Below are 12944 nucleotides of genomic sequence, written 5' to 3'. Positions count from 1 at the left end.
TATTTAACCATTGAATATGCTGGAGATAATTTTTTTTTAATTATTTACAGACGCGGAAACCAACGGGTCTAACTAAACTGCTCGTGATTGCGCGCATATGCACACAAGGGAGGGAGTGTTAAGCTTCTTGCGCGCATGTGCTCATACGCATACCACGCCACCTTCGCTGAGTTCAACTACCGCGGAAACTAGCGCGGCATTCCAACAGTGAGCGCCTTTGGTGTTAGAGCTCTCGCAATAATTAGAGGATTACTATTATCATTATTATTAGAACATCATTAGAGTATAACTATTGTAATAGACTTTTAAAATAAAATAACTTTGTATTTTCTATTTTAACCTAAAGCTAGTGTTTAATTAATTTAACAACAGTCCCCTTGCCTCTCACTTTTCGAAGTGCTTGATTTGAGTGAGTCCCCTTGCCTCTCACTGCAATACGAATTTTTCAGTGTTTTTTATTTTTGAAACATTCAACAAATCGATAAATCACATTTTTCACAGATAATTCTCGTTCTTACGGGACAATAAGAACAAAGTTTGAGTTTTGTTTGTTTGGACATATTGTGTTTCTCTTTTTTGCATTGTCTCTGCGACATGTAATTTTTAGCTATTGAAAGTGCAAAATCTTTTGTTCCAATCCTTTTTTTCTCATCATTGACAGCATTGAATAGTACAGTAGCATTTACAATCGAAGCTTGAATTAGTCTTAAAAAAACTACCCTGTGTCCACTTTTTTGAACGAATACTCGGAAGTAAATTGTTACAATGTCCGTCGTGGACATCATTGCCACCCATAAAACTGTTATAGACGCTAATAGCCCTCGGAAAAGGTATTTCAACTTTTTTTCCTTCTTGCTTGTGATGTTCGTATCACTTATAAATAATAATAATTCGAACTCTCGTATCTAGCTAATGAGTAAGAATTTGTTTCCAATAATTTTACTCTACTAGTCAATAAAATAAATAGATAAATCAAATGTATTCTAACAATAATAAATAAATCAAATATATATAAATAAGTACAATGTTTCAAGGAAAGTCAGACAATGCCTTAGTTTCTTATGGTGCGAATTGTCCCATAAGCAGAGCTAAAGTCTTTCTTGGATAGGATATAATTCGGCCCAAGTTTCTTATAGCGCGAGATGTTCTATAAGTCGAGCTCGAATTATAAGGAAGGAACAGTCTTGCTCAGTTAATCACAATGAGAGAAAGAACTTAGGTATTAGCCAAGTTTATTCAGACTCATGCGCTCACCTTGCAAGGCTAGAAGTGAATGCTAGCCTTTGCAAAGGTTTATTTATACACAGATTTTCCCGCTTATTTTTGCAGGAGAGATGTCATCGAACATTCGAAATACATTCGCGAATTTTGAGTAATGAGTTTTCTTAATTTACAAGTAAATAATCATTAATATTACGCTTTTTATATATGTAAGCTTTACAAAATTTGTTATTCGTTGATTTTATATAATATTCAATTATCGCAAATAATGTCGTTAAAAGTTATTAACTAATAAAGTTAATTAACGTGGTATTACAATATTTACAATAGAAAATTAATAAATTTTTATATAACTTTATAGTTGATTCAATTTAGAGGTATTTTCCAAAAATGAATATTTAAATTAGTTAATAACATTTGAATTATACTAATTTGTCATATTTGTAACGGTTTTTCCTAATCTTATAATGCAATTATTAGATTATTTATCTAAGATTCCTAAATTATAAAGCTATCATTTTCAAGTATAAAATTAATATTTTCGTTCTATATACAGCTCATTGTTTAAATAAATTATTAATTGTTTATTTACTAATAATAGTTATTATTCAGCTGTTATTAATGAAACCAATTCTTACTCATGTTCTATACTTATTCACTTTGCATATTTACATTTTTCTAATAATTCATGTTGTTAGCGTAATAAATAAATCAATTTTGCATATTAAAATTCATTATTATTTCATAATTAAATGCAATTTGTGTTATTATATTCTGAATCTACGTACTTAAATTTATATAATAAATACTTTGTTATATTCAAATTATCTCTAATTAACATATTTTTCTTAATATCCAAAATGATTATATCTATATCTATTACTTTGTGACGTCACGTTGTTTATTTTGATTCTACTCTTATTTGTATACAATCGCGTAAACAGTGAGGTAGCGCTTGATGTATTGATTTGAATAAACAGATAGATACGTTAGACTAGTTGCAGTAATTCAGTGATTTAATAAATAGCTCATAAATAGGACCGTTACATGCTTACTGTATCTCTTTGAAGATGATAATGGAGTTACCCCTGCAGCAGTAGAAATAATCGAAACTGGTTTTGAATCCATCACAGTGATGTAATTTATACCACTGTTCTTATCGTGCTTCACGGCATACTCACCTCTTTGAGCTTTTTTATTTAGAACATTTTTATCTTTGACTCTATCTTCTCTAATAGTACCTGTACATTTTAGCCCAAGCTTCTTCAAATGCACAACGAGATCTAAGCTTGTGAAATAATTATCAAAATAAAGATGGAACATAGATATTTTGCCCGGAGGTATAACACGAAAAAACTTTTCTAGTAAATTCATAACAACGCGAGAACCTAATGCACACTTACTAAATTTACTTCCCGTTGTAGAATTTTTTCCGTAGTATAAGTTAAGACCTAATACAAAACCATCGGAAATACAAAAACCCCAGAATTTGAGACCAAATCGTATGGGTTTTCCTCGAATGAATTGTTTTAGAACCGTCCTCGCATAAGATTTAGCCATCATTTCATCGATGGAAAGAGTAGTTGTCCACACACCGAACTTCATAATATTAATTTTAAATAGGTTTAATAGTGAACGGACACGCCAAGCATAGTCATTTGGATTTTTATCTTTCGTTTGTGAATATTTTAATTTTGATTTGATCTCTTCAAACTTATTACGTGACATAGCAGAAGAAACAACGTTACAAGATAAAAAGGGATCACGTGACCAGTAATCCCTCTGAGATTTCCTTTTGTTGAATGAAGTCAAAATGATTATTCCCACGAATGTATTTAAGTCTATTAACTTTAAATCAAAATTATTTTCTTTACAAGCATCTCTAATATATTACTTCATTTCAGTTGAGAAAAATGTTTCAAACAGTTCGACTGGCTCCATTTCTTGTATTTTATTTTTTACCGAGTCTTTCAATAAAATTTTGTCTTTCAACTTATCATTATACTTTTTTTCTCCTTCCATCCACTGGAGTTCATGCGTTCTTTCTAATTTAGTTTGAATGTCAGTATATGTTTTACAAGCTTCTGTGTACGTTATATTAGAAATTTCATCATCCGAATTAGTATCGAAATCTGATCCATCAGAACCAGAATTGTCAGGATTTGGAAGGATAACTATATCATCGTAAGTGTTCTTTGAAGTATCAATTTCGTACATTTCATGGGAGCGAGTGGAACGTCTTTTACGTTTTTGCGACATGTTATATAAAATAATAAAAATACCTAATGAAAATAATTACTACAGTTTTCAATGCTTCTTGTCAAACCTAGACTTTAGAAAGCGAAAATAATCTTTTCGATTCGATTTACTGTATGGTCTCAAAATAACAAGAGACTAGTAAGTAATAAAAATGAGCTCACATACAATTTTCTGAATTGCTTTTTTGATATGTGTATATTAGTATACGCTATACAAACTGTACTTGTATACACATAAAAAGGCAAAACATTATTATATTATTGTTGAATGGCTGTTCTTTATTATGTATCAAAAATATTAACGCTGCTAGGATTATAACCTAACTCACTTTTTATCTCGAAAACTATTGAGTTTAGAGGAAAAGTTTATGGAACAAAAAGTCTTAGAATTCATCAAGGAACATGCCTGAATTTTTTCAGAATTTTTGGAGATGATTTTCGAAAAATGGATTTTCCATATTCTCCGAAAATTCAAAAATCGCCTCGGAAAATTCTGAAAAAATTCAGACGTATTTCTCGTTTAATTATAAGACTTTTTTATTCCATGAACTTTTCATCTAAATTTAATGGTTTCCGAGATAAAAAATGAGAAATGTTTTTTATGGATTTTTTTTTATTTTGCCACCATTTTGTTGGAAGAAGTGGTTCAAAAATTCCACCAAAATTCCTGGAGATACTTTGATAGTCGTGATCACCTCTGATCATATTTGTTTGATGATTTTTTAGCGGTAACATTGCTAAAAAAATCGCAAACTTGATTTTTCGCAAAATTTTTCAGGTTTTTATTGTTTAATTGGCTATAACTTTTATATAATGCAATCAATCGCAATTTTGAAAAAAGATTCTGAAAGATCGTTAAATTTCCCATTCAAATACGTGTTTGCAAAAATTTCTTAGGCCTATGACTACCGAAAAAATCGCGTTACAAATCGACAAAAAAATTGAGTATTTTGGTCGTTAATGGGTTAAAATAAAATTGTAAGGTAAAAAATCTGGGAATGAATTTTATTTTTCATACCAATTCTAATGAAATAACTGCTTAATTAGTTAACTTGATGGTTTCAATATCTTAATTGTTTTAATACGTAGCTCTTATATCTAAGTTATATTTTGTAAATGAATTAAATCAAGTAATGTACCTATTTCTGATGTATTTCAGATCCTTTTGACTACTTCCTACTGGATGCAGAGAGTGGAGAAATATATACTGCGAAACCTCTTGATCGCGAAGCGCTTGAAAATTCGACCGGCGTACTAACTTTTGATTTGCGAGCTCGTGAGCTCATCGATGATCAGCCTGGCAACGATAGCAGTAGTACATTCATTGCTAAAGCTACTATAACTATCAAAGATGTCAACGATGAACCTCCTACGTTTAATCGTAAAGAGTACAACGTTGTTATTCCTGAGAATATTGCTAATGGTACTCTTTTACCCCACCTAGGAATGATAGTCCGTGACCCTGACATGGTTTGTGTTTGTTTTTTGCTCTATTTTACTTTAGTTACTAATAATATCTCATAATTTTTTTTAATTAGCAATGTTATGCTTATCTTTCAGGGTTTGAATTCAATGTTTTCTTTGCGACTTGATGATATTACCGGAGCTTTTACGATTGAACCTGGTCATGCGGTAGGCAGTACGTCAGTTAATATTCGTGTAAACAACAGTTCTCTTGATTATGAGGATCCTAATCAACGAAAATTTATCATTCTTGTCAGTAGAAAAGCTGTATCCTATAGATTTTCATTAGTTTCAAGTTTCCATAAATTAACAGAATAAAGTTAAACGGAGATTTTTTTGTTACATAGGTAGTGGCTGAAGAAATTTATACGAAGACTCGACTTTCTTCTACAGCAACAGTTACAATTGGCCTAACAGACATAAATGACAATGCTCCTTTATTTTCTAGTTTTTCATATACAGCTCAAATCTCAGAAACAGCCAAATCTGGCACATCTATAATCACAATTGCAGCTAAAGATCGCGATAGTGGCCGGTCAGTCTTTCTACTTAATCAAACATATATCATTATTTTACAATTTATTTGGTATATCTTATAGATAAATAATGTATTTATTTTTATTTTTATCAATAAGATGGTTCGAGCACTCATATTAGATATAATGTTTCAGTTTTGGAACCGCTGGAATAGTGTATGAATTAATAGGTCGAGGTTCTGAGCACTTTATTACAGATACGATGTCGGGAACTATTTTCGTAGCACCTTGTCTAACCCCAGGAGTATCACCTTGTCTTGATTACGAAGAACGGACTGAGTACTTTTTAGATTATAAGGTATTTAATCAAATCAAATTTTAGAATTTTATTTGTTAATATAATAGCATAAATAAACAAGTAATACTCTCGCATAAGACTGATAACTTTAGCATGTTTAGTAAACTTCGTTAATATAAATTTCTAATAAATAGTAAATAAATTTATTATATAATATAAATACAAATTCTGTTAAGAAAATGATTCACCGATGGTTCAAGAGCATTATTTTTAATAGTAAAAACGCTAATTTTTAATCTTGGTGAAGTCGATTACAGAATCAACTTAACTATCTTAGAGGGAAAGGTTTTTTTAGATAGATAAAAAATATGTAAATATTCTTTGTACCATTTTGTTGATTATGAACTCATAGTCGTGTATAAAAAATTTAAATATATCAACGTATGTGTAGATAGTAGAAGCAGATTCATTTTTACAAAACTTAAAAAGCAAATACACACGCATGTTCATATATACACATATACATACACAGACATATTGATAGTGGAGGTGAAAATCTTTTCCAGCGCACTCCTCACACAAGTGTCGGTAAGAGTATGATGCTCTGATTCATTAAAAACACCTTTATATACCTGGCTGTTTGTTTTCCTAACGGGAATAACCGGTAGATATTACTTTACGGGGGCAGTACTTTCTGATTGTCTTCTGAGTAGTGGAAAAGAGCATGATCCACCTCCTCATCTAGACCAGAGCATGAATTGATTTGATATTATATAGAGATAGCGACAAAAGTAGCAATGTCTGAGCAACATTGGATTATCTAGAAGGTAAAGAGGCTATATCAAATACAGCATAGTGAATCCAACGGTTATAGCTCGATTTGTCCTACTTTTGTTGACACTCTTCGCTAATCCTTCTTAATATGGAGTCATTGTTTCATTTCCACAGTAATTTATTAGCCTCTCCACTGCTAAAATATCTTTAGAGTAGAGGCCTGTAACCACTGTAATGACACTAATTTGACATGGATCCATAGGCGTGCCTCACCTTTAGTACAACTATTCTCTGAGTACTCCGACTTCTAACTTCATAACTTTCAGAGCATCAATTCAGACTGATACTCCATATAGAAATACGGAAGTTGTTATAAATGCAAATAAGAACTTTCATAGTTGCATTAACCACCGATGTTGGGCATGATATTCCTTAATACATTTACCATATTAGTTGCCTTCGTGCCTGGATTCACAAAATGCTACTTGAATAGTAGACTTCCGTCAATAGTAAAACCTAGGTACCTGATATATATTTACCTTACCATAGTATTTCCAGCCATAAAGGTAGCTCACTGTCTCTTTTTTTCTGCGTGTGATAAATATCGCTTCTGTCTTCTTTGCTGTCTGTGTCAGTCGTTCAATTAACATATTACTAAATCTATTGCATCATGTCCATCCTCAGCCCTCTTCGCCATTATAATTGATATCAGGACTAAAACTTGCGACATTCCTCTCGTGATGTTAGAGGAGGATATACTGTTTTTGGTATATAGAACATGATTGTGTCCTCCAATTAATTCGATACCATTTTAGGATAAAACAAAACCTTCAGACGTTTCAAAAACTGCATAATGTTGTTTTGCTTGGCCGGGCTAAAAGTATTTCGAAGATCCAATGCCATGATAGCACATAGGCGCTTTGCTAATCAACTGCCCGGATGACGTGGATGGCTATTGCTGTTATCAGTTTGATGGCATTGATCATTAAACGACCTTTTCTAAAACCAAACTTTTTTTCTATTCAGAAGATTGTTGTCTTAATTTCCTTAATTCTATCACTTAGTATCTTCTAGAATATTTGTAAAATTGTGTCTAGGAGGCATAACTATTGATAGAACGATGGTTCGTGCAGGAGCTTGATCCTCTTGTAGTGAAGCACCAACCTCTATATCTTTCACTATACCTGCAGGCATCCTGCATTTATTCATACATTGAATGTGTCGGTAATGATCTGGAGACTGTTCAACACAAGAATTTTAATCGTCAGGTCAAATATTGCATCTGGTCCTGTAGCCTTATTGACTACAATCTTCTTCCTAATTTTTGTCAAATCGGCTTTGATTATGATATGTGACATTATTGTAACTTCATTTTTCCCTAGGTTAGTACTATTAGTCATGTTATTATTATGTTTACCATTATGTTTATCTTCGTAAACATCTGTTAGTTACTGATATGGTCGACCGCGAAGATTTTACTTTACTACCGTCGAAGCGTTATCAGCCGCCGTACATCTGTTAGGTTTGTATGCGTATGCATGTGTATTTATGTTTGAAAGGTTCGCTAATTAATCCTATCAACCAACTTCAACAAGAGTGTGCAGCTCGTATGCACCGAAATGGTATCTTGTGTAACGGTCGAAAATATGATTTCGCTAGGCGTGGAAAAGGAGTGACTGTATTTGTAACATGTACCGTTTCCACTAGAAAAACTTACAAGGTGGTTAGCGAGCGCTTGGCTCATGAACATCGCAAGCCTGGCATGATACTCTCATTTGGATTTTTGAACCGCCCGGATCATCCATATTCCACCGATATTATCGTAAGAATACTATTTTGGTTATGTAAAGGACTGTAAAGATGTCAAAACATGTATAGGTGGCCGCACATCTATTGATAGTGATCTTCGTTCTGATTTATTTTTTTCGATTATAAGGGTATTGCGTATTACAAATATGCTCCTACAGGCTAGACAATCAACAAAGAGTACTAGGTCCAAGTTTTAAAAAGATTACGTAAGAAACATCGGTTTGACGATAAAGAGATTATTAAAATTAATGCGACGAATGTCCAAAAGCGATTCCGAAGTCTGACTTTCCGTAAGTTTTCAGTTTCTTGCGCTTCTGCTTGTAGTTAGCCATAAGGACTAGAAACTCCAGCTTTATCCTTGCTCTCTGATATTTTCTTCGTATTCTTAAACACTCCTTTCTTATCTTATCAATGGTGTCATTCCACTAGTAGACTGGCAGACGATTACAGGCATTTTTCTTCATTGCCATAGAGGCATCACAAGCTGTTGTTATGGCCACGGTAAGTTCTCGTGCTTTTTCCTCTACTGTTCCTCCCAACACTGTTTCCTCCAATGAGTATAGGAACGTATCTCGGTCAAAGGTTTCCGTCATCTCTTTTTTCCGCGTTTTGTTGTAGCTGCTTCTCTCCCCATGGGGCTGGAGTCGGTACACCAGGACACGATGGTCGCTCCCAGTATAGTTGTCGCTCACCTTCCAGTCTAGTTGTTAACCTATCAATTTATGATCAACAAAAGTGATGTCGATCACAGACGATCCTCCGGCCTTAGTAAAATTAGGTGTTGTTCCTCTGTTAACGATCTCCAATTCCAGTGTGGCGAAAGCGTCCAGGAGCATTATACCGCGCTCGTTAGTCCTAATGCTCCCCATTCCGTTGTCCATACATTAAAGTTGCCTCCGACAGCCACTGGCAATTGTGAGGACCTAGCACTGATAACAATGGCCTCTAGAGATCTCTAGAACTCTTCTTTACGTTAACTAGGTGGTAGGTATCACCTGTATATACGCATGCCGACAACCTCCACCCATGTATAATTAGCTGCAGGGGCGGTTATTCTCTTGGATATATGTATCGCTCCACATATCCATATGACCGCCCTGCTATAGTGTTATTTATACAGGGTATCCCATTTTAATTTACCACCCCCTAAAACAGGTTAATAATTTGCTCTGAGAAAAAAATGTTTCAAATAAAATTTGTTGGGTTCGAAGGGGGGCATCTTTTGGCTATTTCAGCTGCGACCTTGAACATGACCTTCAAGGTCATTTGAAAGTCAAGACCAAATTTTCATATGAAATGTGCATATTTTATGGCGGATTCGGATTCTACTAAAAAAGAAAAACACTTTTTGTATGAATCATTTTTTGAAAAATCCCAAATTTTTGTTGTAAACGGCTTTAAAAAAGTAGAAAAAAATCACTAGATATCTCTACCTTAAACTAAGGTTAGAATTTTTCCCACAGTTAAGAATGATTTTGATGAATGTTACTAGATTCAATGAGGGACATACTGTAGTGACCTTCACCACGAACTTGCTTAAGAGCCATCAATGTCATTTGAAGGTCATCAAGATTTTTTGAAGGTCAAATGTTTATTTACAGGTAACCATTACATTTTATCCGAGGAATTAGAATATTAGAATTAGAATATTTTTCTCGTAAATGCTTTATTTCTCGCTAAAAGAAATTTTTTTGCTTCGTTATCGTTCTATTGGTAAGGCTTGTAAATTCTTACAGCTCCTCAAAGCTTCTCATCATTAGGTTTTCATTGACTTTCTGAATTTCAGATTCAATAAAAATTAAATTATTATTTTAAGATTAAATATTCCCTAAAAAATCTACCTACAATAGATAATGGCTGACTACACGCCAGTAGAGGTAGTCAACATGATCAAGATTCTGGGAGAATGTCACGACAATTACAAGGCTGCAGCGAGGCTGTACGCTGAAAGGTATCCGGACGCTCGTTATCCTACTAGGAGGAATATTAAACTTCTAACGATAAGAGCTCAAGGAGGTAACTTAAGAAGGAAGAGGCGACGGACGGGCCCAAGAGAGCATATTGCGCTTGGGGTTCGTGCTGTAATTGCCGAGGATCCTCATATTTCGACGCGACAAATTCAGCGAATGCATGGAGTACCCAGATCAACAGTTTCCCGTGTATTGCGTCATTTTAGATTTCATCCATATCACTTGCACCTTACATATGCCATTGAGCCTGGTGATCCTGCCAGGCGACTTAGATTCTGTCAATGGGCGGAAACACGAATGCGCATAGATCCATTTTTCTTTTATCGGACTCTCTTTACAGACGAGGCAAAGTTCGACAATATGGGAGGAGTTAATCTTCATAACGCGCATTATTATGCAGAAGAAAATCAACATTGGCAGCGAGATCACCGTACACAAAGACGATGGTCAATTAATGTTTGAGCGGGCATAGTTGGGGAATACGTTGTGGGTCCAATTTTTTATGACCGTAATTTAAACGGCGAGCTTTATTTATATATTCTCGAGAACCAAATTCCACCTCTTCTAGAAAACATTCCGCTAGAAATAAGGCGAGACATGTGGTTCCAGCAAGATGGTGCTCCCGCTCATCGTCGACTACTTGTCAGGAGATTTCTGAACGCGACATATCTAAATAGTTGGATTGGAATTGGTAGTCCAATTTGTGAATTCCCTGCGCGATCGCCAGATTTGACCCCATTGGACTTCTTTCTGTGGGAGGCCGTGAAGCAGAGAGTTTACGCGGAAGCCGCGACGACGGTACAAAATATGATGGAGAGAAGTGTTGCAGCATTCCAGGCGTTAACCCCACAAACATTAATAGATGTCCAAAGAAGTTTTCGGCAGAGAATACAAATATGCATTCAACAAAATGGGCAATTGATAGAGCACTTGAGACATTGAAATTTCCGTGACTGGCTGAACGAAGGGGTCTTGCCTTAAGTGGTTGGACGTGAAGGTCTTGCCTTAAGTGATCCAAAGGATACCTCTGTCTTTGTTTGAAGCTAGTAACATTCATCTAAAACATCTTATTTCTAGAACAAATTCTCTTTTCAGTTAAAGGGAGAGCTACCTACCTATTGATGATCAAAAAATGATTCAGACAAAAAGTGTTTCTCTTTTTTAGTAGAATCCGAGTCCGCCATAAAATATGCACATTTCATATGAAAATTTGGTCTTGACTTTCAAATGACTTTGAAGGTCATGTTCAAGGTCGCAGCTGAAATAGCCAAAAGATGCCCCCCTTCGAACCCAACAGATTTTATTTGAAACATTTTTTTCTCAGAGCAAATTATTAACCTGTTTTAGGGGGTGGTAAATTAAAATGGGACACCCTGTATAGTTTGGGGTCCGTCAAGTCCTTATACTCCTCATTGATTACACAGTTCAACAAAATTTTTGAACCTGAGTAAGACGTATCATTTCTTGTATATTTTTTGGAGCTCAATCCAAGTCTGGCCACAGATTTGCTCTAGTACGTCAGGTTTTTGAGATATCCTAACCTAAAAGTCCAAAAATCGACGTTTTAACCTATATTTGAGCTTATATAGCATTGCCGTATTCTTTGTTCACAAAAAACTACAAACGGCATCTTAAAGTAAAAGTCTTACTCTTTCAAGTGCCCTTAAGTTAGCTCAAATAGCTTATTTTTTCTGTGAGATACTTAATTTTCAAATGTTCCATTTATATGAATTTTTTTCCTCTTAAAATCTATAGGAGTCTTAATATTTCGTTGTTGAACTTTGATACTTATGTTGTCTTTTTAGTTTTAACTCATTTTCAAGTGTCTTTTACAACAATACGATTGTTGCGGCCTAAAATTAGTAGATATCAAGTCTCGTCATCTGAAAATATCCAACCCTGCGTATTTTGAAAGAGGTGAAAAAGGGGTGGAAATGTAAAAAAACGGTCTCGAAGTATTTTAACTTTGCATCTTCCACGTATTTCGGTACAGTTTTTTTAAAATAAGTTTAGTTTATTAGGATAAGGAAATAATATAAGCTAAGTTGCGGCATCCTGAGCCACCCCTAACTTGCGTTTTTACCCCCATTTCGCTTTTCAAAATATGGTGAAACAAATAGGACTCTTTAAAGAATGGACGATGAATGGAGATTAAGGAATAGCTACTACATAAATACTAGTCGGGTAGAATGCCAACTGACTCAAAAACTTAGCAATTACGGCTATTTTGAAACTAGTTAAGAGAAAGTATAAACTCAATAGCAATTACCGTTTATGCGGCAATAACACTTGGTTATGGGAAGATAACCTCCTGCTGAACATCCTAGTATTAAAGAAAAAATGAGAACTTAATGCTGTTTTTATCAGCGAAGCATTTAAAATGAAAGAAAAAATAGGAGAGACAAATGAGAAGAAGAGTCTGAAGCAATTGCAAGACTGACAAGGTGAAAAATACAGTATCCGAAGGAAGACCCTCTTGGATCAAGCTTAGCCTCACTAAAGTAATATCGATAAACAGTACTGATAGGTGAAGATATAACGAAGATTTCATGTTACGGTTGTATACTCTTCAGAAATCCAAGCATTTCTGTCCAGAGCAAGAGGATGAAGAGAGCGAAAAAGAACTTGCATCCAGTTTGACACCGCAACCGTCATGTGTAGGGTCCATGTCTGC

At 34.5% G+C, this 12944-nt stretch overlaps 1 protein-coding gene across 6 annotated transcripts in view; it reads left to right on the top strand.

Annotated features, from left to right (window-relative positions):
• The window catches only part of LOC131675357 (cadherin-87A), a 943248-nt gene that overhangs the window by 276591 nt on the left and 653713 nt on the right, over positions 1-12944 (top strand). For all 6 annotated transcript variants that reach the window (XR_009303046.1, XM_058954308.1, XM_058954307.1 and 3 more), the window contains 4 exons: positions 4639-4949; positions 5040-5195; positions 5291-5478; positions 5615-5777. Coding sequence is in view for 5 of the 6 variants with exons in the window: in XM_058954308.1 (XP_058810291.1) it covers positions 4639-4949; positions 5040-5195; positions 5291-5478; positions 5615-5777 (818 nt within the window). In the remaining variant the exon portion in view is untranslated. The remainder of the gene's footprint in view (positions 1-4638; positions 4950-5039; positions 5196-5290; positions 5479-5614; positions 5778-12944) is intronic.

This window comes from Phymastichus coffea, unplaced genomic scaffold (assembly GCF_024137745.1).
Source record: "Phymastichus coffea isolate CEN01 unplaced genomic scaffold, Cenicafe_Pcof_1.1 PCOF00020, whole genome shotgun sequence".
Lineage (NCBI taxonomy): Eukaryota > Metazoa > Arthropoda > Insecta > Hymenoptera > Eulophidae > Phymastichus > Phymastichus coffea.
Note: the sequence above shows the minus strand (reverse complement) of the source record. Positions and strands in the feature narration are given on the sequence as shown.